At 49.4% G+C, this 24,442-nt stretch overlaps 6 protein-coding genes across 18 annotated transcripts; 5 read left to right on the top strand and 1 right to left on the bottom strand.

Annotated features, from left to right (window-relative positions):
• Positions 1 to 8: 8 nt before the first annotated feature.
• On the top strand, positions 9 to 3,635 carry FOIG_08360 (uncharacterized protein). Of its 9 annotated transcripts, XM_031208384.1 has the most exons (8): positions 9 to 455; positions 503 to 540; positions 587 to 1,476; positions 1,524 to 1,632; positions 1,679 to 2,119; positions 2,173 to 2,719; positions 2,769 to 2,835; positions 2,892 to 3,635. In XM_031208384.1, the coding sequence occupies exons 1-8, from the start codon at positions 394 to 396 to the stop codon at positions 2,952 to 2,954; spliced, it is 2,217 nt and encodes a 738-aa protein (XP_031062518.1). In that variant the 5' UTR covers positions 9 to 393; the 3' UTR covers positions 2,955 to 3,635. The 9 variants fall into 9 exon arrangements, with proteins under 9 accessions (XP_031062518.1, XP_031062519.1, XP_031062521.1 ...); XM_031208385.1 differs by having other exon boundaries at positions 2,769 to 3,635; XM_031208387.1 differs by having other exon boundaries at positions 2,173 to 2,835.
• A 664-nt stretch (positions 3,636 to 4,299) lies between these two features.
• FOIG_08359 (uncharacterized protein) lies at positions 4,300 to 8,029 on the top strand. Of its 4 annotated transcripts, XM_031208381.1 has the most exons (5): positions 4,300 to 5,183; positions 5,253 to 6,565; positions 6,614 to 6,704; positions 6,769 to 7,446; positions 7,505 to 8,029. In XM_031208381.1, exons 1-5 carry the CDS (start codon positions 4,967 to 4,969, stop codon positions 7,795 to 7,797), a joined length of 2,592 nt encoding a protein of 863 aa, XP_031062515.1. In that variant the 5' UTR covers positions 4,300 to 4,966; the 3' UTR covers positions 7,798 to 8,029. The 4 variants fall into 4 exon arrangements, with proteins under 4 accessions (XP_031062515.1, XP_031062517.1, XP_031062516.1 ...); XM_031208383.1 differs by having other exon boundaries at positions 6,769 to 8,029; XM_031208380.1 differs by having other exon boundaries at positions 4,758 to 6,565; positions 7,505 to 8,020.
• Positions 8,030 to 10,274: 2,245 nt separating this feature from the next.
• Positions 10,275 to 12,426, top strand: FOIG_08358 (uncharacterized protein). Its single transcript, XM_031208379.1, has 2 exons — positions 10,275 to 11,021; positions 11,069 to 12,426. The coding sequence occupies exons 1-2, from the start codon at positions 10,836 to 10,838 to the stop codon at positions 12,092 to 12,094; spliced, it is 1,212 nt and encodes a 403-aa protein (XP_031062513.1). The 5' UTR covers positions 10,275 to 10,835; the 3' UTR covers positions 12,095 to 12,426.
• Positions 12,427 to 12,609: 183 nt separating this feature from the next.
• On the top strand, positions 12,610 to 17,165 carry FOIG_08357 (uncharacterized protein). Of its 2 annotated transcripts, XM_031208377.1 has the most exons (3): positions 12,610 to 13,031; positions 13,081 to 15,875; positions 15,932 to 17,165. In XM_031208377.1, the coding sequence occupies exons 1-3, from the start codon at positions 12,861 to 12,863 to the stop codon at positions 16,626 to 16,628; spliced, it is 3,663 nt and encodes a 1,220-aa protein (XP_031062511.1). In that variant the 5' UTR covers positions 12,610 to 12,860; the 3' UTR covers positions 16,629 to 17,165. The 2 variants fall into 2 exon arrangements, with proteins under 2 accessions (XP_031062511.1, XP_031062512.1); XM_031208378.1 differs by having other exon boundaries at positions 13,081 to 17,165.
• A 1,305-nt stretch (positions 17,166 to 18,470) lies between these two features.
• On the top strand, positions 18,471 to 22,996 carry FOIG_08356 (uncharacterized protein). The gene is made up of 2 exons (XM_031208376.1): positions 18,471 to 21,143; positions 21,233 to 22,996. The coding sequence occupies exons 1-2, from the start codon at positions 20,809 to 20,811 to the stop codon at positions 22,425 to 22,427; spliced, it is 1,530 nt and encodes a 509-aa protein (XP_031062510.1). The 5' UTR covers positions 18,471 to 20,808; the 3' UTR covers positions 22,428 to 22,996.
• On the bottom strand, positions 19,867 to 24,229 carry FOIG_08355 (DNA-directed RNA polymerase I, II, and III subunit RPABC1). Its single transcript, XM_031208375.1, has 3 exons — positions 23,980 to 24,229; positions 23,796 to 23,878; positions 19,867 to 23,735 (listed from the first exon to the last, which is right to left on the bottom strand). Exons 1-3 carry the CDS (start codon positions 24,073 to 24,075, stop codon positions 23,204 to 23,206), a joined length of 711 nt encoding a protein of 236 aa, XP_031062509.1. The 5' UTR covers positions 24,076 to 24,229; the 3' UTR covers positions 19,867 to 23,203.
• Between the last annotated feature and the right edge of the window lie 213 nt (positions 24,230 to 24,442).

Raw genomic sequence — 24,442 nt, 5'->3', positions numbered from 1 at the left:
TATATAAAGGTAATTTTATCATATCCATGCCATGCAGACAAGACCCATATCTTGACCAAAATGTGTGGTGACGTCGCCTAATGTGCCAATCTCCCCCACTACAGCAGTGAAGCTGGAAGCTGAAGCTTCCCTCAGCTGGGCCAGGATCTTAACTAAAGCTTGTTTTCTCCAACTTTTTTCACCCATCGTCATCGACCCAACCTCATTGGATTGGATGCCTCAATACACTGCATATCAGTATTCATTTCCCTGCCCTGCCCTGTTTTGCTCTTTGTCTCATCTTGTCTTGTCTCGTTTCTGTGTCGATAACCTCTTCCTCCCTCCCTTCCCCTCCTCTTTTGCTTCTCTTCCTTCAACCTCTGGGTCATAGCATATGGTCAACCTCTGCTGAATATGTCCAATCTAAAGGACCTGTACAGCCAATCTGGCGACGAGAGCCAGACAAGCAACTTTGGGTCAGCACGAGACAAGTATTTAATTGAGCACAACTAACACGATCCAGCGTCGACTTTGTCATTCACTACAAGGTCCCTCTGTCAGGTAAATGGTGCTCTTCAATAACTCACACGCAACTAACACACCATAGAACGCGCAGAAGCTGAAGCCGGCTTTGTCCAGCTCATCCAGGCCCTCACCACTGTTGGTCTAGCCACCGAAGTTCGTCACGGCGACAACAACTCCCTCCTCGTCTTTGTCAAAGTCGCTTCCCCCGATCTCTTCGCGAAGCAAGTCTACCGCGCCCGCCTTGCCGACTGGCTGCACGGCGTTCGAGTCTCAGCCCCCCATAGCGACGTCAAACAAGCCCTCCAGGATGAGCCCGTAGTTGAAGCAGAGCGCCTGCGCTTGATCTACCTTATGATCACGAAGCCACGTAACGAAGGTGGTGCTGGAATTACTCCGTCCAATGCAAAGTGGAAATACGTTGAGTCCATATTTCCTCTGCATAGTCACAAATTCAACAAGAATTGGATCAAGAAGTGGAGCAGCAAGTATATCCTGGAGCAGAGCGACATCGACGACATTCGAGACAAGTTTGGTGAAAGCGTTGCCTTCTACTTCGCCTTCTTGCGATCCTACTTCCGCTTCCTCGTCATCCCCTCTGGTTTCGGCTTTGTCGCATGGCTTCTGCTCGGCCAATTCTCTTTCCTCTATGCCCTGCTCTGTGGTCTCTGGTCTGTCGTTTTCCTCGAGTACTGGAAGAAGCAAGAGGTCGACCTTGCCGTGCAATGGGGTGTCCGGGGTGTGTCCAGTATCCAGCAGGCGAGACCTGAGTTTGAGTGGGATCGCGAAGCTGAGGACCCTGTCACTGGCGAAGTTGTTAAGGTATATGAGCCCATGAAGCGCATCAAGACTCAATTGCTCCAAATCCCCTTTGCTCTGGCTTGTGTTATTGCTTTGGGTGCTTTGATTGTGACCTGCAACTCCCTTGAGGTCTTCATCAATGAAGTCTACAATGGTCCTGGCAAGCAGTACCTGGTAAGTTGACCCGAATACTCTCACTAACGTAACTGACTGGTTACTAGGGCTTCTTGCCAACCATTCTTCTGGTTCTGGGTACTCCTACTATCTCCAGCCTGCTCATGAGCGCTGCTGAGAAATTGAACTCAATGGAGAACTATGCTACTGTTGATGGTAAGGATATTGGCCCTTCGAACATATTCGAAGCTAACCTCTGTAGCCCATGATGCTGCTCTCATCCAAAAACAATTCGCCCTCAACTTCATGACCTCTTACATGGCTCTTTTCTTCACAGCATTCGTCTACATTCCCTTCGGCCATGTCCTGGTCCCTTTCCTCGAATTCTGGAGAAAGACAGCCCAGGTTGTCACCTTCAGCGAGAAGCCGCTTCCGACAAGGGAATTTCAGATCAACCCTGCTCGAATTAGCAACCAAATGTTTTATTTCACAGTCACGGCTCAGATCGTAAACTTTGCTACCGAGGTTGTGGTACCTTACCTCAAGCGAGAGGCGCTCGAAAAAGCCAAGGCCCTCAAGTCCCAGCCAAAGGTTCAGGACGACCACGAGGAGGAAGCCGAGTTCCTTGAACGCGTACGCAAGGAGAGCACTCTCGAGACGTACGATGTCTCGGGAGACTACCGTGAGATGGTCATGCAGTTCGGTAAGCTGACGTTGGAAATGTTTGTGAAACTCAATATCTGACCTCTTGCATAGGTTATGTTTCCATGTTCTCAGTCGCTTGGCCACTTGCAGCTTGCTGTTTCCTCGTCAACAACTGGGTTGAGTTGAGATCCGATGCCCTCAAGATTGCCACCAGCAGCCGACGACCAATCCCATGGCGAACCGACTCAATTGGACCCTGGTTGACCGCACTGAGCTTTATTTCTTGGCTCGGCAGTATCACCAGCTCTGCTATTGTGTACTTGTGCAGCGGCGCCCGAGGTAACGGAAGCCATGGTGAACCATCGCCTCTCAAGGCTTGGGGTCTGCTGCTTAGCATTCTTTTGGCTGAGCATTTCTATCTGGTCGTCCAACTGGCGGTCCGCTTTGTTCTCAGCAAGTTGGACAGCCCAGGCGTGCAGAAGGAGCGCAAGGAGCGTTTCCTGATGAGGAGAAAACTTCTCGAAGAGAACATTGGCCAAGGTGCATCGGAAGAGTCTTCAGTTCCAGGCATTGATCACAGTGAGAAGATTACTCGCGAAGCTTTGGAGGAGGAGGCCCGACAGACTTCCATCCGAGGTCATGGAACGCCTGAGGAGATGTAAGTGGACTTCAAATGATAGTTCCATATGTACTAATGGATGTCACAGGTTCTGGCAACGCCAGAGAGGCATGAATGAGACCATTGATGTCGGACGCAGAATGATTGAGCAGCAGGTAAGTCTTCGATGATTCATGATTCAAGGCTGGGGATTAGCTAACCATTTATATAGAAAGCTGCCGCGGAAAAGAATGGAAAGGCCAAGTCTGCTGTGCCAAGTATGAAGGCCGCCTGAAGTGGGTTGAAAAACAAGGCCTGGAGCAAAATGGGGTAGAATCTGGACGATGGAAAGAAGTTGACAGAGATGGAATGATGGTCATGGTAAACGAACGGCTATGAGCTCACGATTGGTATGGATTGGAAGAGATATGTAACATTGCTTTGTTGGTGAAAGGAGTGCTTTGGTTTTCAATTGAAAGTCTTTCTCGACTGCATCATCTTATCCTTTCCTTCTGCCCCAGTCATGTCGAAGAATGAAGATCAAAACAGGCAGACACGTGCCACAGGAACGCCATGACGAGGCATTCATGACAAAGAGGGGCGCTAACGCACGTGTGCCACTCTAACAGGGCGGAGGCTGTGCCGTATGAAGATCGCTCCCTTAACAACGCCGCGGCTGAAAAAGTCTGGAGCAATGAAATGAGTTACAGAGCAAGACAATTGGGAGGAGGCTTGTGTGCCTTGTTTGATCGACTTGAATCTATCGTATCTGGAGGATGGTCGTGCATTGATCATGCGAAGCCAGTTTGCTGGTTGATCATGGCAGCAATAATATAAATACCTACCTAGGCAAAATCAAGGTTCAGCCCAGGCCGTTAATAAGACTTATCGATCCTATGATTGTGTTCTAGAAGATATTGTTCAAAAACTTTAGGGTACTCCCGTCATAGTAGCCCATGTCTCAGATCACCCACAGCAAGGCTAACTAGGCTATCATGAGATGCAGTTTGCCTTGATGATATCCATTCTAATGAATTAAAGCCTTGAATGATCAGCGCTGTCAGGACCATATCCGGGCCTGCGTTGTTTCTTGACCCCATTCCATGATCGCCGTGGTCCACATTGTGTCGTGTTTCGTTATGGGGCCTCAAGGCTACGAAACATGATGAATTGCTTGCAAGACATGGGGACAAAGCAGGGACAAAGAAACCTCGGTAATCTGATCATTTTGTTACTAATTCCGCTATACGAGTCTCTGACCCCCCATTCGCAAACACTGACTATCCTGTCGCTGCTGTGGTAACTTGATCTGTTCAGTACCTGACTACTGCATCGGTTTCATCAGCTCTGACAGTTCTGACCCAAAAGAGCCCTCGGTCTGTCTTGTTCTGACTAGTCATATATTTCCCCTGGCTATTATGACTTAACTTTACCGAGAGCATCGACCGAGCAGAATTTGATTAAAAATTCCACTGTCAGAGTTGAAAGTAAGTGAGTATGATAATCTGGTGCATGAGGCCATAGAGAGTCCCCCAATCCCGTTGCGTAGATCCGTCAACGTGGGCAGCGGCAAGTGGAGCAACTCCGCCTTTCTATCGTTCTGAAAGGAAGGAGGCCCATGTCATGTCTTCTCTAACCCCCGCTAGTTCCATCCAACCCGTCCGTCTCTTCAGGTCAACTCACTCAAGACAATAATTGCTTCGAGAACCCAGAAATCATGACCCTAATGCTCGGGCGACCCCTAACCACACGCACTAGATCGTCGGGGATAGAACCATTTCCCACTGCTCTCACCGGGGCCCGGCTTCCGGTCGGCCTATCATGTAGTACACGCATCTCACAAGCCGCATGACACCAGACAGCCCAGACACCATATCGCAACAAAGAAGGGGCCCTAGTCTAGGTCTAGGACTATCACTGACTGCAGCCTACTGCACTGCTGTCGATTCAAGCTCTCAGCTCGAGTGGGTGCTAGTGTGCCCTGGTGAGTGCCCAGCCAGGCCATGAATGCTAGGCCGTGCCATGGTCATGGTCATGGCCATGGTAATGCTATAGATGCAGCATCCCCATGTTGGTTCCCTTCTTCTTCCTCTTCTTTCAACCTTAGTCGCTTCATGACCGTTGCGGTTACCTTACCCAATTCTACCCTGTCGTGTGATGATCCCCCTCCTCATTCCTTCGGCCCCCCATTTTCGGCCCTCATATTGACTTACACGCCCACCTCATTGTCACATACTCTTTCACCACAACATCCCTTCTTGAAGTTCCAGTCAGCCTCTCTACGAGTTTCGACTACTTGATCTCATCATGGATGATGTAGCCGACCTTGTCATCGCGCCCTTCCGCGACATTGTCGAAAAGGGCCGTGAGGCAACACAAAACGCTGGCGATGATAAGACAATGCTCAAGGCCTCCCAGAGCCTGACAAAAGAAGGCGAGCGTGCACTCAAGAAAATTGAACCCTTATGTCGAAAACACCTCGACGAATATGGCTCTAACTTTCTTGATGCTCTCAAGGAAAATGGTAAGTCGTCATTTCATCTTCAGCCCGCCTTGTTATTTCGATCGACATTGATTGACTTTGCCGACCCAGACGAAATCGCGGCCTTCCGAACCGAGCTCAACGAACTGCTTTGGGAGTTTGACGACTACATTGAATTGGACGATTTTGAGCCTGAAAAGTTCGCCGAACTACAAGCCCTCTCGAGGAAGGCTGCGCCAAAGGTTTACGACATTCTCATGCGCCTCAAGCTGGAGGTTCCCTATGATCATGACAGTCGCTCCATCATGACTCGAATGTCCGGGTCACAATCAAGACCAATCTCGCCAGATGCACCCCCTCTTCCGCCGATATACCCGTTTTCCGATTTGAAAAAAGATATTCCCCGAAGCGCCTCCTCACTCGCTGAAAGCCGATCTAGCAATGATCCTGCAACGGTCGAAGCAGCTACTGCCGAGTTGCGGCGCATGATGCAGTCTCGATCAGGACCGGATGAGGGTCTATATGCCGAACCACCAAGACCCAGCCATACGCCCCAGGCTGTACTCACACCCGTTGAGCCGCCTCCAAGACCACCATCAGGTAACCCATGGGACTTCAATGTCAAGACCTCACCGAAGCCACGCGACAACCATTTCCCAGAAGACTTTTCCTTCGAAAGGAGACAGCCCGTGGCCCCAGTAGAATCACCCATTGAGCCGATTTCACCACCTCTGAGCCCAGATTCAGGTAGGGAACTCCGTCCGCGCCCACTCAAGATGGGAGGAGATCGCTCGTCTCAGTACAGCAACGACTCCCAAGTTAGTTCAGTGGGCATGGAATCAGGGACGTATGAACGAACATACAGTGTCTTCCCAACACCACGAGGTCGCTATTCGAGCCACAACTCCATCTTGTCTACATCCATCCCCGAAGATGTGGTTTCAGAAAGGGCCAGCACAGGTTACGTTTCGCAGCTTTCTCCAAGGACGGTTCCGCCTCGATCGCATTCGCTTCCTCAGTCTCGCCCTGAATCAGTCGAAACCAATCCTGGCTCTGTCTTTGACTCGGGACGACACGATGGAGTGACCACCCCCCTCACAGACAACCGCGAATCCTCATATTCAGTGGCAGATGGTAGTCCGACACTCGGCACTGCAGAATTAAGTCCACTGCCGGTAAAGCCTCCGCCAGTAACCAACTACCAGGGCATGCTTGAACCAGTACAGCCTGTCATGATGCCAGAAGTCGATAACCTACCGATTCCCGTGGAAACTGAAATTACGATCCCCGAACACCCACCAAACCCGTTTGCCATTGACTGCAAACTCAACCCTCAGAGTTCCTTCTATGTTCACAAAGGTTTTTGCGATGGGGCAAAGGAAATATTGAATGGCGGTGCGGGAGTCAAGAAGACTGTGAAAGCAGTAAGTCATCTCTTTGTCCTTTTTGTCGTTTGATGCTAAAAGACGCAGGGGTTCGCAACGGTAGCGACAATTGCAAAATGTGTCAAGTGTCACTTCGAGCTCGATTTTAATGAAATCGACTTGGATGTCAACAAAGCTGGTAAGTCCACAGGAGCCTCTCGAAATCATGATTGTCGTGCAATGCCTTGCTGACTGTCCCACAGAACGAGGAAACTTCATCAAGAATGGTATCGGCTATAGGTTGCGATTCCTTCAAAAGTCCCATTTGCCAACTCGGCGCTCTGATGATGTTCTGTATGGTTGTGTGTTTTGTATTACCCAGGGCAAGACTCTTCACGCCAGTGACGCAACTGTGTTCATCAGCCAGAAAGCCCTTTTTGCTCATTTGGCTCGCCATCCTCGTCCTCTGCCAGCAGTCCCAGGGTTCACAGTGATCGACCAGACTGAAGTTCCTGCCGAATATAAGAACGACTATGACCTTCATTTCAAATCACCTGTTGAAACACACCCTGCAATTGAGAAAGCTGATGAGATATCGTATTTGCCAACTGCAACCAGCAAGGAGGCTGCTCGCCGTATGTACGGCCAAAGACTGTTGTACGATAGGACGCCGGCGCTTGAATTGGTTGTTAACGCAAGGGTTTGCGGCCTTACTTGGCCTGCAAAGTATCTTGGAGAATGGGCAATGGGTTGGTACGACGGCCAATGGGCTTCAGTTCCTACGGAGATCATTAAGCTGGATCCGCCACCATCCAGTCAGATCAAGATCGACGGAACCAGCCCAGTCCAAGTCACCGCAAGATGGAAGTTTAACCAAAAGGACAAAGTCAAGGGTGACTGGCTTAAGTTTGAGAAAGATGAAGTCATTACCAACGTCAGCTGTAAGTTGTCCCTCAAGACGCATGTCAAGGAAAGACTGTTTATCTGACTCGCAAATAGGGCCTTATCAAGAATTTTGGTGCTGGTCGGGGACGAATTCCAAGGGCAAGACAGGAATCTTCCCTCAGGCGTTCATTGACATAGCCACGCTACGCGGTTTTGGCAACTCAGGCTCTGACAGAGCAAGTATCGTGAGTAACGAGAGAAACAAGTCCTTGTCTGTTTTGTCTCGGTTCTCGTCTCGCAAAGCCAGCCGAGCAGGAAGACCTGGAAGCGTAGCCGGCTCGATCAGCAGCAACGAGATACCGTCGCTTCCAACCCCGATCATGAGCAGTGCAAGCGTACGCGATTAAAAAAAAAATCGAGGAGTCCCTTGATGGAATGTAATATGTATGACAAACCAAGATGTATTCGTTGCGACGAAGGGCGTTGGGTGGCGTATTTGCACTATACCCCAGGATAACTAGTCCTTTTCATTTGTTTTGCTTCATCATGTAGACTATTTTTATCATGTTCTCTTTCCTTTTGGAGAAAGTCAGATTATGACTGGTAGCTCAATTCGAATGTTGATATGACCATGTCCGCATCGTGATGGCTCTACGAAGGGCGTGTTTACCATTCAATAATTGCTTGAAAATTGTTGGACCCAATTCTGATTTGCAGGTTCAACAACAGGTAGGAGGCGCCGCCAAAGCAAGGGTTCTTGCGGTATGGCGCTCAGTTCATCGTCGCCAAGACTGTTAAGATCTTGTTTTTGGTGAGCCATGGCTTCTTCCAGGAATAGTTTACATATATGACGAGCCTGGACTGACAGACTGCCGGAACCGCCGAATTCAATAATACGACAAGCCCATGTTGTTAAGTCTGGAAGATGGGTTGAAGATTGAAAGCCAATGAACGAGGGTATCATTAGTGACCTTGTCTTAGGATGAGTTGAACGAGGTCGACTTAAGCGCCACGATACCCGCCCTGTCGTTCAGCTACCGCTGAGATCAAAGTTTATGAGGCGCTTGGGATGAGTAGACAAGGGTGTAGCGAAGACCAAATCGAAGCGGGAACCGCCTGATCGGGCTTGTTTACTCTGATAACGTAAATGGCGCATTTTTTTTCTCTTTCTTTTTTTTTGGTAAGGTTATGTGTAAGTTGTATGATGAATGTGAAAAGCCTGAGGCAAGGTAGTTGAGGCTCCGTAGATTTTAGTGCACAGGTGCTCCTGCAATCCACCTGCACTTGCACCTTGCACAGAGATCTCCAGTGCAGCAGCTGCAGGTACACGACCCAGAAATGGTTTGTTTCAACTAGAGATTCTCGGGGAGAAAGGAAAGGAAAGAAAGGAGAGGAGAGGAGAAAAAGACCCATATTCAGGTTGGACGCGCTAAGGTCACCTCTTTTTCTCTGCCGTTCTAAATACGGAACACGGCCGTTGGTTTCGACTTCTTGGTTGGCTGTGACTTGCATGTTCATGACAAGGTATAGATCTCCCTTGAGTTATCTCGCCTTGCAGCCCTTGTTGGGTCTTCAGGCTTCAACTGATCGGAAGTTTCGATGAAACATCTGCACATCTCCACCCTCAACTGAAAATCACTACCTCTTAAGAACATGCTGAGCAATGCACAATGCATATTGCTGAACATGAGCCACGCCGCATCAACAGATCGTCTCCGAGATCGACATGGTAATTCCGTCGGTAAAGGCTTTGTCAAAATTATTAAACAATGCGATAATCGATACTCATTCCCTTTGTGAGATGACCGTCCTTTTGCCCATGTCACCTAAGTTGTGCTTTTTACAGTAACCTCCTGGCAAGGGTGAGTCTCAGTTGGCAGGCTGGCAGCTCGATATAGTAACTTATACTTTACCTCCGACAACCACGGACCCGATGAAGGCGTTTATTCAACAAGCTCAGCTGTCGCCCTCTTCCGATCAGGACACAAGTGACACCGTGCTTGGGAATTCAATCGGTTTTGTGCAAGGATTAGGTCAAAGGCGTCGATTGTTAAAGGTGATGAAGAAGGAAGATAAGTTAGATACCAAAGGCGCCAACGACCTGAGCGGCTACAGCGGAGGCTGATATGCTCCGAGAGACAAAGATGTTGTACAGAACACAGAGATAAGACTCCAAGCAAGGGGATGACGAACCCGGAGTCGTGCAGACAAGATAATACTTCAGGAGCACCAGCAATGCCACCTTAGGGCTGTCCAACAAGATGCGCTGGCATGAACAAGAATAGGTTAGGATGGGATGGGATGGGATGAGATGATTCTGAAGAGTGTCAAGATCTAACTGTATCTTGTTTGTGTAGGTAGTATTGAAAACCCACATGCGAATTGTCGTTATCGCATAATATTGGCATCCAGCTTGAAACACCAAACCCCGGCTCCGAAGCCATGACAGCACAGCAGAAAATAGGCGATCACAGAGAGAGAGATACGCATGATGATTTGAGGATCGGTCTGCAGGGATATGGTACAACTCATCAAGTCTCCAAGAAATGGTCTGCAGATCTGGAGATGTTTTCTTGCTTTTGGTCCTTGCTCTACGCTTTACAGGATCAACCTGGGAGTTATCCCCGTGCCGTGTCTATCAAAGTCTGTCTTATTAATATCTTCAGATGTAGCTGAAGGTGACCTGAGTATCAGGTCAAGCACGTGGCGCAGCTAACAAAAGATAAGGTCGATGTCCTGAGACTACGACGGGTAAAAAACCAGTAGCGTGCCGTCCGTCCACTAAAACCCTGGTAGCGTCAGGGGTTATCTTAAGTGCACCGGCAGTCTCTTTTTCTTCTGTGGAACCTATCCCGTAGTCCTGGGTCTGAAACATCAAGCGCCCCATCACGACTTTCATCGGCGCGTCGCATCTTCACCTTCAACCTCTTCCTCGCCCAATCACTGATGGTTACTGCTCCGAGTCCACATACTCCACTGAGTCTTGGCTGGGACAGCAACAATTCAGCATTATGCTAACCGTAGCGTTGGCGTCCTCATCCTGTACGGTACCCGTACCTGTACCCCTGGAGGGCTTTTCTCTCGCTATGCCATGTCGTAAGTGGTGCTGGTCGCGGCCATGGCCCACGTTGAAGGAAACATTCATTCATCAATGGACGTCAATGCAATGCAAGTCATGGGGGAGTTTGGTGTGGGTTTAGACAAAGAGGCATCCACTTGAGGGCAAAAAGTTTGATCTTCTTGTTTGTATGTAGCTATATAGATATAGATCTCCTGGTCCCTTCTCATATCTTATACCCGAGCTGTTGCTTCTGTTCATTTCATGCCTCTTCTCTGATTCATTCAAACTCTGAGAGTTATTAAAAGTTCTATTCATTTCTGATATTGCTTTCTCTTTCCTCAATGCTATCAAAACCCTTGTTTCCTTAACTTTCATTCTTTCAACATGCATATCCCCTGGGCGGATCTATTTACCGGGACGACTTTCGTTACTTCAGTCAAACCTTCAACTCAAGCTCGAGGCGTCACCACATATACTGAAAAGGCAATTACTGCTATCCAAGTTTTGAATGAAGAATTCTACAATTCTGCCACCGGTGTGTGGGATAATGCTTGGTGGTCGAGTGCAAATGTCAGTCTAGAGTCTCTTATACTAGACACAAAGCTAACAACAACCAGATCATAACCACCCTCGCTGATTTCTCAACTCTACGTCTCGAAGAAGCCAACAAGTTAAATATTGGAGGAGTTCTCGCCACAACCTACGAAAACGCCCAAAAGACAACGGTCCATACCATGAAGACAATGACAAACGGCCTCGTTGCTTCTTCCTACTGTATAGACTCAAGCTCAGGTTGTATGATGAAGCGGGGTTTCTTGGGAAAACGTGGTTTCGACGACTTCCTCAACGAGTTCTACGACGACGAAGGCTGGTGGGCTCTGGCATGGATCAGAGCATCGGATGCAACTGGCAACGACCAGTATCTCGAGGCTGCTATCGACATCTTCAACGATATGCAGACCGGCACAAACACACCTTGCGGCGGCGGTATAAGGTGGAAGAAGGAGGGAGAGGATGGCTCAGGCTACGTCAATGCGATTGCAAACGAACTATATCTCGCAACTGCTGCTTCGTTAGCACGACGTGTCTCAAAGAACAGCACATACCTCGACATAGCCAAGAAGCAGTGGAACTGGTTCTCCGACAGTGGCATGATAAACGAGAAGGGACTTATTAACGATGGGTTGAACGGCAAATGCAAGAATAACGGTCTTCAGACTTGGAGTTACAACCAAGGAGTCATTCTGGGCGCTCTCGTCGAACTTTCGCTTGCCACAGGAGACGACGCTTACACCGACAAAGCTCACAAGATCGCCTATGCTGCCATTAAGGAACTTACCAACAAAGATGGTATCCTTATCGAGAGTGACGGTTGTGAGACCAAGGAGGGTCACTGTGGCGCAGACGGACAGCAGTTCAAAGGCATCTTTGTCAGAAACCTTCGATACTTGCACACTGTTTCACCAAAGCCCTTGTACCGTCGCTTTATCACGAAGAACGCCATCTCCATTTGGAAGAAGAGCCGCAGCAAAGACAACAAGCTAGGCGTTTCCTGGGCTGGGCCTTACATTGATGCCACTGGCCCCTCGCACAGCAGTGCTTTGGATGCTATAGTAGCAGCGATCGCAGTTTCAAACTTATGATTTAGAGCGGGAAAAAGACTGGGCGTCATGGATGGGTAAAAGAACAAACTAGGGATTGGATTTATTGGCGAACCTGGGTTATTTCATTGGGCATAGAGGAACACGGCTTACGAGCATCAGACAAGACAGGGTCTGTGACTCCTGGTTTATCTTATTTGTTAATGGTTGATACCCCCTTAGAGGATTTGGAGGACAGACAGGTAGCTGGAGCTATGTAAAGAGAAGATATGGAGGCTTGAGGCGCTCATAGACGGACAGACATTCTTGATAACTGTGTAAACATAATCAGTTTGGACAGTATGACGATACACTAAAAGTGAAAACATCTATTGACCTTTGGACTCCTTACACAACGTCGAAGTATTTGAATTTATACGATTGCTTTCATGAAGTGGGAGTTGAGGCTCGAATTGCTATTCCGTGATGTACAGTGTAACCTACCATGACCATTGTCCGCACTGTACGGAATCAAGGACAGTGAGCTTTTGATGCACCAATTCACAACAGCTCTCATTCTTTACAACCGATGTACGATCCGGAAAAGCCAATAGCAAACTTTTAATTCAAGTTGAGATAGTTTCTGAGAGTCAGGCTCATTACTATTGGTTTATCTCTATCCTCCTCGAATCACTACCATCGAAAACTTGGACCCGCTCATCTCGTTAACTCGTTGCCTGGCCTCACACAGCATGTTCAAGTAGCAACTTCAGTCCTAACAAACAAGAGTCAGGCAATCTGATTGTGTGGCCCTGTTCCTACTGAAGAAATGGACGCCCCAGAAGCAGATTTCGATATCAAGCTCCAGAAGATCTCAGCGGATCTTCTGGGGGACTTTGACCGCTCCCTGCCAAATTTCCTCTGGAAGCCGGATGGCCACGGCGGCACAAGAGTACGCTCGCGGGTGCGCGCAAAGGAGATATTCCGACTTACCAATACTGTATGCCATCTCCTACACTAATAATATATATACTCACTCTCTTATTTAGCTCCTAGATCCCTTCCAAGAACTTCCTCAGCTGTTGGATCCCTACCTGCCCAAGTGGATTCCCCTCCTTGCTGAGGCGTTTCTCAAGCACCTCCAAACTCGCCATCGCGGAAAAGCACTCTCATCCCGCTCTAAGCTCTTGGTCTCAGTTGAGTTTGCCATATGCAAGATCATATACACGTTTTGCAAGATCCGCGGCGAAAAGGTCATTGTGCGTTTTCTCAATGTTGAAGCCAAGTATCTAGAGTTGCTCCTCTCTGCCATTGAAGAGTCTGAGCAAGCTTCTGTTGATGACGTTGCTCTCGGGAAATGGTCATGGGAGGAACGCTATGTCGTTCTTTTGTGGCTTTCGCATCTCCTGCTGGCTCCCTTTGACCTCTCTACCATATCTTCCGTCGACTTGCAAGATGTTACAGTGCCAGAGATACCAGGCCTGGTCTGGCCTGAGAACCTCCCTGCCATTACTGTACGTGTGATTCCTCTCGCTATCAAGTATCTTGGTACTCCAGGAAAGGAAAGGGACGCTGCAAAGGCTCTGCTGGTGAGAATGTCTATCCGTCGCGATATGCAGCAGCTTGGCGTCCTCGAAAGCCTCATAAACTGGTCCCTTGCTTCTCTACGCCCGAAACAAGACCAGCCGCTACAAAAAACATACTTCTATCTAGGAGTCCTATCGTTCCTAGCCGGTGTATTGCGCGCATCGTCAGATACATCTGACATGAATCCGTATCTTTCGACTATCTTCTATGCTATCCACGAAATATCCGCTGGCGAGAATGCGCTCTCTAAAACGATTATCTCGTTAGCCTTGGCAAGAAAAATGATTCTGAAGGTTATTCGATCTGTGGTTGTTTTGCGCCTTCGCCAGACACCACAAGATATGGCCAGCACTGAGCTTACAGAGACAGCTATTGGGTATTTGCTTGAATCTGTAGCTGACAACGATACACCAGTACGATTTGCAGCAAGCAAGTCTTTGAGTATCATCACTTTGAAATTGGATCCCGATATGGCTTCTCAGGTTGTTGAGGCTGTCCTTGAATCACTGAACCGAAATGTCCTCTGGACGAAACCCGCCGGGGGCAAACCAGTCAGAGACTTGTCTGCTGTGAATAACCTCGAATGGCATGGGCTCATGCTCACACTATCACATCTGCTCTATCGAAGATCACCGCCCACTGAACAATTGTCAGATATTGTCCATGCTTTGCTTCTTGGTCTGTCATTTGAGCAGCGAAGTATGTCTGGAGGTAGTGTTGGAACCAATGTACGAGATGCTGCTTGTTTTGGTATTTGGGCCCTCGCCCGCCGATACACGAGCTCTGAGCTCCTAGCAATTCCTACACACTCTGTCTTTGCAGCCAAAGCTCATCCGGCAACAAGTTCGATCCTTCAAGTCCTTGCAACAGAACTCGTTGTGACTGCTTCTCTGGACCCTGCGGGAAACATTAGACGCGGTGCATCGGCTGCCTTGCAAGAACTTGTTGGACGACATCCGGACACTGTTGAGCAGGGTATTTGGGTGGTGCAAACTGTCGATTACCACGCTGTTGCACGACGTTCCAGAGCAATCGAGGAGGTTGCGGTAAACGCGACTCGTCTTGCAAGCCAGTATGGCGAAGCCATCATTGATACCCTCCTAGGCTGGAGAGGTATCGGCGACCTTGATGCTGCTTCAAGACGCGTATCTGGTGCCGCTTTTGGAGTCCTCACCTATGAGTTATCGGACACCAAATCCGAGGACTCTCTTGCCCGGTTCAAAACCATTATTCAACTGCTGACTGATCGCCTCAAAACACTTCAACCTCGTCAGGTTGAGGAGAGACACGGTCTGTTGCTATGCTTTGCCTCTGTCCTTGATAAATTTCCAGCCTTGTTCAGCCCAGGCGCAGAGAAGAGTAACCCGGTGCTGATTGATGAAATACTTTCAACGGTCTCAGGGGCGTTGGAGAACCTGCAGTCAACTGCTTATCGAAAACCGGAATTGCTCGCTGAAGCCGCAAGCCGCCTAGTCGTTTCAGCGTTGCCTATTCTACAAGTTTCAGTTCTCGGCATGGATTCACAGCAAGCTCTTTGTCCAGGCCAAGAGCTCCTTCATCCCGGGAATGCGTCAGGCTATTTGGGTCTCGTATCTGCACTCGATTCGTGCGATGAGGACCGAAGTGAGACTGTAGCACGACTGATCTCGGCATTACGCGCCATTATCCCAACCTGGTTGAACCGCAGCGAGCAAGAAACGATTGAGCCAACTGCTACTGCATCATTGGTTCTTCTCATTCTTTCTAAGCCAATTGACAGAGAGGCACTCCTGAGTGAATGGGCAGAAACTGTCCAACGTCGCCCAACAAGCAGAACTTCAGTGCATGGGATTGGTTACTTTTCTGCACTTACAGTCGCGCAGCCTCTGGTAAGCTCGTCTGAGGACGTGGCCTGCCAGGCGATCCTAGAGCGTTGGACATGGGATAGCGAAGTTGAGACTCGTGTCGCCATCTTGCAGAGCTTGGCTCAAAGCAGTGTTCTGCATAACAAGCCTCTGGCGTTTCTGCAACTGATCGTTGAGGGCTTGAACGATTATACTACGAATGCCCGAGGAGATGTTGGATCGCACGTCCGTGTGCACGCTCTGAGAGCCGTGAAAGCCTTGTGGAATAAGCTTGATGATACAATTGTCCAAGGCGAATGGGAGGAGGCTTCGGTGCAGGCTCTATTCTTCAGTGTCCTTCGTCTTGCTGCAGAGAAACTCGACCGCGTACGTCCTGAAGCTCAGGCCGCAGTTGCATTGGTTCTAGAAAACGGGTGCGTGCCAAAATTTCAAATGTCAGATTCCTAGACATACGACTGACTTCTCTTAGCCACGCGAAGCACTTCCGCGAACTCACTTTCTCTTCCAGGGCCTACTTTGAGAGTCTCCTTGAGCTTCAGGCGGGCGGTCGTCTTCGCCCATTGCTTGGCGATATGGCTAAAGGAGACACGGAGAAATGGATGACAGAACTCATGTCTGGGTTTGTGGGATCTGCAGACACGGGCAACGAGGACCTTGTCATTGCTAGTCGAGCGGCGCTCTGCGACTTCTGCGAGGCCAAGCATGAGAACCTAGACCTTACCTGTCACGCGATGTTACAGAATCTTAAGTCCCGACAGGGCCAGGATAGGGTGATCGTGCCAACCCTGGAGATCATTGCATTCCTTTTCCAGATGCAGCTCTTTCAGAAGAGCAGCGTCAACCTTCGTAGCTTGTGCCTGCAGACACAGAAGGCGGGTTACAAGACAGGTAACGTCCGAAAGCTCGAAGCGTGCACCAAAGTCTATTGCGGTATTGCGTCAATGGCTGGCCAGGAAGGCGCTGAGACAGGTGTCCAGGAAGCTAGGAAACGCTTGGGTGCTTTGTTGCATCATCCCTGGCCCAAGGTCAGGAGCATGGTTGTTGATGGTCTCTGGGGTGTGCTTGAAGAGGAGGAAGAAATCGCACAGAAGTTGAAGGGCGTAGACTGGGGCCAAGCCGGCAAACTGCAGATCAAGACTGCAGTTGAAGAACTGAGGTTGGGCTAGTTTTCAGACTGTATCCAAATAGGGCAGCTCGATAATGCTTGAGGAGGTAGCAGAGTCGCAGTGGCTGCGCGGCTTGAACTTTGGTTCCTGATCGACCCGCGATTACAAGGCTGAATATCATTGCAAAAGTCAAGAGCCGATATCTACCGAACAAAGAGAGTTGGTAGGCGTCAGACTTGTTTAATCGATGTGACCCAGAGAGGAAGGTAAGTTAACCAACAGCCATCCATTAGCAAGCCTCTAATGAACACCGCCAATCAAATGATTTGTGAGACCAGGATTGTTGCAAAATTATGCATGGTGCTGCATGGAGTTTCGTGGCTTGAATAGTAGTGCAAAAGCCACGGCACTGTCTTGGTTGACGAATTGTCCAGCCAGGGCCAGTGACCGACTCGTCAAAGTTCAGCCGACATCAGGCTATCGAAACAAGACATTATTGATTTGCGCCATGTTTCTGCCAGTGTTCTAGAAAAGCCACTAGATGTCTCGGAACGCCCGCGATGTACGTTCTTAATCATGATCTCACATAAATACCAGGTAGTGTGATAGGGTTGAAGTGGTGAAAGGAGATAATTATTTTCATTAGCGTCTCGGGACCGAGGCGAACAAGCTGAAGGGCAGCTAATGGGAGTTAAGGCCACTAGCCTGGAGGAATGAGCAGAAACTGTACATTCATCAAGCTAACTATGGCTGAATGAAAGAAAGTTGTTGATGTGTTTTGATACTGAGGGACTTTAATGAGAGAGATCAAGATAAAGATTACCGACTCAAGCATTGACAAAGTTCGTGGCTTTGAATCTAGCATTGCGCCCGTTGCGCATTGCTTGCAGAACCACAACAGACCTTAACCAATTTCGACATTGTATGGAGGAGATACTTCCTGTTTCACGGTCATACAAGTCCGACGCTGTTACGATATCGCCATGTTAATAAGTACCAAACCAAAAGGCAGCGGAATCGGGCCGGGAATGATGGTTTTGACAGGCCTTTATGACCGATACTCCAAAACTGGATAGTAACCGTTGCTGCAATATCCAGGGGTAGTTCCATGAGATTAGCCAATTAATTATTGACTATTTCTGACTTGCTAGTTCAACCTGATGCTTTGTTGTGGATAACATGTAAATAGACGAGACGAACATGGCGTGTTTGCTCCGCATAGGATTATAGGCGTCGAAGCCAGAGGTGCGCTAGAGAGACGATAGAGGCGAGTGAGATGAGGCCAACGGTCAAGGTTGGAGAGAGATAAGGCTGATGCATGTATCGTGAGATGTGGAGTTCTGCAGATAAGGAGAAATATATGTGGATATTATCCGTGTGGCTTATTACAATCACCCACCATTTCGTATCATCACTTTGATATGTCGTGCCGCGTGCGTGTGCCTAACAAGACTTGAGATGACCTTGGCTCTCCATATTTGATTCTGGGGTTGTGAGACAGAGACCCTTGATGCCTGAGGTTTGAGACCTTGGCTTGCAAGATGAGGAAACAGCTACGAATTCCACTTGGACCCCATTCTGCCTTGAATGTGGAAATCAGGAAGTCGTGGCAAGCACGGCCTTCGCTAAACTTTAACGCGCACGGTCAAAATGTCAACTCGACTCGAGATGCTTTCTCTCAATCATGAAATTGCTTGACTTTCACATGAACCTGCCACTTCATTCCAAGAGTCCCAGTAGAATGGTCTGAACGTGCGTGGGGGGTCATATGCCTCTCTTATCAATTCTGGCAACCACGTTGTCGCGTGATGTGACATGTCCTTCCTTGATGGGCGGCTGGCTGCTCGATTGGACCCTTGTTTCAACGTCTAAACCCGGGGGAAATGCGAGCTTCATATTGGACGGTCCATTTTGCCCGCTTTTCAGCATCGAACCAGCAAACTCAAGTCTACAAAGATGTCACTATCACATCGGATACGGCAATGCCAATGCAAAAGAACAGCTCATGATCAAGTACTCTCACAACGGAATGGTTGCGGCCAGCCAGCGGAAGCCAAACCTGGGCGCCGTGATAAGCGACATGGAATCGCGCCCAGCCACAACAGCAAGATGGTAACACTTTTCCGCTGCTCCTTTCACGTATCGGGCAGTTCCGTACAAGACACGTGAAATCGCTGTTGAATCCAGACCGATACTGTTGCATTCTGTCACCATCGAACCCTTGTCAAGCTTAAAGCAATCTCTCGCTGACGAAACAGCGAGCTAGTAGCCAATCTCAACTGGTGAAAATGGCATACCTCGGCGGCTTGGCCACGGTTACGGTTATGTTTATCACCCAGCTTGGTGACCGACAACGGAACCGCAATCCACTCACCACGAGGAAGCCACAACGCCGTTAAGGAATCTGTACTCGGTTGAGTTCATTGTGTACTTGACAGCCTGGTATTCTCATGACTAGTTTGGATTTCTTGAGTTCGGTACTACCAAGCCTGGTGGCTGACTTGCTAGTCCTGCCCTGTGCCTTGTGCCAGGAGATGCGATGGGCTGGGAGCCTTGCAATTTGAAACTATGAAGCAAAATCTTGAAGAGTTGTCACCACAATGAGAAGGGGGCCCTCGACATCAATGATGCTTCACCATCGGTATTGCGTACCCATGCTGACTGGATGTCAGAAATTAAACTACTTGTCAACGATATCCTCATGTCTCGCCATGCTCCCTAATACCAGTATGGCACCCCGAAAGAACATATTTCTGCTCGTTGGCAAGAACTTGATGCCCTCCTTGGCGTCTATGTTTCGTGTGCTACCATAGTATGACTCGGCCATCCACATCATTAGCACCTGCGACTTCGTGGAAGCCACCTGAGGTGGCTATTCGAAGTCGATATTCTGCTGCTCAATCAATTTTGATTTCTCTCATTATTAGCTTCCGGCTGTTGGTGTCAACACGGTACAGCATCGTTGTCTGCTGGGCCGCCTAAACCATTTATTCACTAGGCTGTCGTTCTCCCTCCTTCTCTGTCTTGGCTTGACTGCCCAACCCCAATCATTGTCTCAATGCGGATGCCAAGACTCGACGTCCTTAATGCCATAGACTCGGCACCCGTGGTTATCGTTTGTCTTGTCTGCTGACTTGACGACACCTCAGAAATTAATCATCAAGCTCTGAAAGCTTTCATATTATCCTACTTGTGATAACCAACATTTTGAGTCGCCATCGAGCCAGCTATCGAAGGTCCAAAATATTTGAACCCCAAGCGCGCTAGCTGAAAGATCCTGCATCAGGACCCTAATGCTCATCGGTCCAGCCCCAGCACTAGTGGAGCAAAAGCCAAAGACGACCGGTGCTTTGGATGCTTGATTACCCCCCTGTCTCGTTATGTCTGTCTGGCCCATTTCGATTCTGGAACTCCACATGGTTGTGGCCAACGCCCCTCCCTCCAGGACGCACAGGGTCGCTGATGACGGACCATGGGCTTGGGGGCGATAGGCTCGTGTGAGTACGAGTGTGTGAGTGTACGCTGCGCAATCCCAAGACTCGCCCATCAATGCTACAGGAACTGACTGTGCCTTCCGGATGGCCAACCGGGATAAGTCGATTCGCCCACATTCGCTCGCCTCCGCAATATCTTGGGACCAGCCGCACCTTGTCTACCTCCACTCTTCCTCTTATCTTGACCTGCTGCTTTCTCATTTACTCTGCTGTCTTAATACTACCTTCAGGTCTCTTCCCTACCTGGCCGCGGCCTGCTGGTTCATCCCTCGATCAACTGCGAAGTAATCCACCGATGCATCTTGGACCTGCATCACCCACGATATTGCGCATTTACCTTGGTTCTGGATTGGCTTCTCCACGATTGCATATTTGAACAATAACTACAAGCTTGATCGATACTTGTTCAAAAGGCAACGCTACTGTTTTTACCGGCTATCACGATTATAGTCGACATATCAAATTGATACCGATTTCCACGAAGCGACGAGTCTACGATTTTCATGCATTCTTCTCCCGCTGAGTCGATAATACTATCACTCGAGTGCCACCGCTGGCGGCCTTATGTTGAGGTAAATCACCAAAACACTTCAAGGTCGACTCCTGGCACCCTACCACGACATATTCGACCACCCACCACGATCACATCGATACTTCCGGCCAAGCTCTAGCCTTCGACGTTTAATCACTACCTCGCTCGTCGAGCCCTCTGCGGAGGACGACGGGCGCGGACAGGGGACGCAAGAATGGCTCTCTATTCAGAACCTCCAACTCTTCGCGAATTCAAATTCGATAAACCGACCCTCCTTGTTTGCTGGTGGGCGACATCGTTCTGTACCCTCATTATCCTTCTGCGGCTTGCAGGCCGCTTTATCCGTACCGAACGGCTGTTCACTGAAGATCGTGTTGCGGCCCTAGCTTTGATCCCTCTGTATGCTCGCATGGCATGCGTTCATTTTATTCTCATATATGGAACCAACAATGCTCAATTTGATGGTGTTGAGCTTACTGACCTTCAACTGCGTCAAAAAGCCATCGGTAGCGGCCTTGTGCTCGCCAGTCGGATTTTCTACGCCGCAACGTATGTACCGCCCTCATTTAAACGTTGCTCATCTTCCGCATTCTTCAAAGGGTAACGCGAATATGGATCTTGACGCTGACTGGTCATAGCCTTTGGGTACTCAAGTTCGCAGTTCTCGAGTTCCTTCACCGATTGACTCGAGCGACGTGGGAACGATCATGGCAGACGTCTTTATACGTCATTCGAATAATCCTCGTTGCTACTTTCATCGCGGTTGTCATCAGTGACTTTGTCGAATGCCGCCCTTACAGTCACTATTGGCAGGTTGTGCCCGATCCTGGTGGCCAATGCCGTCAAGGATACGTGCAGCTTCTCACGATGGCAGTCTGCAACGTGGTCACTGATTTGTTGCTTGTCATTTTCCCAATTCCGATCATTGTGACAAGCGGAATGACAATCAAGAGGAAGATACAGCTTGTGCTTCTCTTCTCTCTCAGTCTATCTGTTGTTGGGGTCACTCTTTATCGGGTACCCCATATCATTGATGACCACGGTCGTCAGCAGTATCGATCGCTTTTGGCATCGGTTGAGCTTCTTTTTGCCACGGCTGCGGCAAACTCACTCGTGTTGGGATCTTTCGTGCGTGATCGCGGCCTGAAGAAGCAAAAGTTCCGCCGTTCATCGGTAGCTGAGTCCCTCGACCCCTCACTCAACCTCCGCCGCCCGACTTTGCACCGACACTGGGGAAGCGATGAAGACCTTGTACGGGACGTTGGCATGACCGTTGACCCAGAACTTCAGGATCAGCCTGATAACTCGAGCGAGAACGGTGCTCTGCAATACACCCCGGCCCCTCTTCTTCGCAAACTGGATCAAGACCTCGAGCGCTGGCAATTTCCTCAGAGAAAACGCAGCAACGCAGAGCACAGCGATGATTCTCTGATACAACACGACCCACTCTCCCAGTCGAAAAGTGAGAACGGCATAGCACCAAGGAGAGTTTCTTTCTTCGACGTTGGTGGTCTGCTTGATGTGCCCCCCGAGAGTTCTGGGAGCCTTCGAGCAAACAGTCGTGCGTCGTCTAAGGAAGACTCTTCACAGTCGCATTCGCCCCCAGCACCTTCATTACCAGCAGGATCCGGAGGCTTTCGCCGAGGTTCAACTGCTTTGCTCCAAGACCTCGGTGGCCTCTTTGGACCTATGAATTCGAGGTCAAGTCGGTCCAAGTCCAAGCCTCGAGGAACGGAATTGCAGCCGATACCGCAATCCCGACAGGAGTCGCGATACGATTTGCAAGGACCGCCCGTGGCGGAGCTGAGGGATCCCGGCGGCCTTCTAAACTAGCGGCAATAATCTTTGGTATCATCTGCCATCACCTTTGACGACATCTTCACATTTTCACATGCGACTACCTCACGACAACAGCGATTTTTATGGAATTTATTTGGCCTGGCTTGGAAGATTTATATACGGCCTGGGGCGTTTATGCTACAGGCTCTGAATGTATTTTTGGTTGGCAGGGCAGGAGTAATGCGCAGGCAGGGATCTTTTACTTGGGTATATGCGAAGTCTCAATACAAGGCAGGATTTGGAGATCAGGCATTCGCGCAACTATCGCGGTTTGCATTATGATATTTTGGGATTTTTATGGCTGTGTGTCAGGATGACATGGTTATTGGTTATATATACCCGGCAAACGCCAAGTTAACGTTTAATGGCATTGACATGATTTGTTCAATCTCTGAGAATATCCTGAATGGCCTGACAACACAATCGCCCATTCGAGACACCGCGCTGGCAAGGTTACAGAATAATTCGATGCCCTGGTGGCATCCGTCGCTTTAGAAGAACAAGACTATAACTAAGGTATTCACAAGTCTCGCATCTACCTACGCAGAGCAAAGGGCAAAGAGTAACTCTCGTAAATGCTTCATATTCCTTTATTGGCTTTGCTGCGGCAACGCGCAATATACATAGAACCCCTGAAACGCCAGCTTTTTTAGAATTTCAAGTGCAGTGTGACGCCTCCGTCCTCGTACCAAGAGCCTTTCCATTCCTTTCCATCCAACAGCTCTCATCTTCGACTCGATCTCAAGACTGCCCCATCCATAATTGTTCATCTATACACACAATCTATAACTGGCATAACGACCAGCCGTTTCACTGTTTCGGATAATCTTAACGACTTGGCCCCGCTTCAGACCCAAGTAACGAGCAACAGGGTCCTTTTGCAAAATACGTGGTAGTTGGGTCTCCTTGAGGCGATAGCGCTTGAGAAGAGCGAGCTTCTCCTCGCGGGAGAGCAAGACGTGCTTGGGAACAAGCTCGTGGTGGGTAATGTTGACAAGAAGATCATCCTCGAGGAAGCACTCGATCTTAGCGACGGACTCGACACTCTGGAGAGTCTTGCGGGCGGCGGGTGAGAGAGGAACGTGTGTTACCATGATGCCAGTCTTATAGTTGTTCGTGATCACATATTTGGCAAATTGTCGGATCTGGTTGACGCCGAAAGTCTTATCGGCGAGGAACTCAACCCAGACAGGACCGCAGTCGGCGCCGGGGTTGGGGTTGGGGTTGGCTGCTGTCACGGGAGGTGTGTTTTTGCGGATCATGTTCTCGCTGGGACGCGCCGAGAATTGAAGCTTGGCGCGGCTGTAGTCGAACTGTTAGTTCATGGTTTCTTTGTGATGTCGCAAGTATAGCCGGTCTTACTTGATGGAACCGTCGGGGTTGCAGTATTCGTCGCGGAAGCGGTCGAGAGAGATCTTGACTTCCTCTTCAGCGAGCTCGTATTCCTTTGAAACGTCAGTTTGATGCTTATTACAGAAAAGCTACACAGTTGAAAATGTTGCGCGCTTCTCTGAAGTCTACAATAGGACTCTTAGGACAAACGTACTCGGTCCGCGACCATCTCATGGATAGTCCTCCATGCTCGCCAAAGGCGAACAACCTCCTTGGACCTGGCGTCGGTGGGAACGTGATCGATATCCATGGTAGCGAGTGTAAGGTGCGATTCGAGATGGGGTGTTGGTGGTCGAGGTAACAAAGACGAAAAGAAAGGTCGGAATCGCGAGCGTCGTCAAAAATGTTTCGCTCAGCCTCGCATCGTCGCCGCAAAAGTCCAAACTTCTTTGAGCGGGTCAGAGCACTGAAAGGGTCATGTGATTCTGATGGACGCCACGCACCGCCACTTATCCCTACATCAGCCACCACAAGAGGGCTAGTCTGATCATGGAAGGTGGGGCGGGAACGAACCCCTGGACCTGGGACGCGCCAGTGAAGCTCAGTGGTCTTTCCAGCGAACGCTAGGGGAAGGACCCGAGTCCCAAGGGAGGGGCACCCCTAGAAGGAGCAAAAAG

This window comes from Fusarium odoratissimum (genome assembly GCF_000260195.1).
Source record: "Fusarium odoratissimum NRRL 54006 unplaced genomic scaffold supercont1.12, whole genome shotgun sequence".
NCBI lineage: Eukaryota > Fungi > Ascomycota > Sordariomycetes > Hypocreales > Nectriaceae > Fusarium > Fusarium odoratissimum.
The sequence above is the reverse complement of the archived record's forward strand: the minus strand, read 5'-3'. Positions and strand labels throughout refer to the sequence as shown.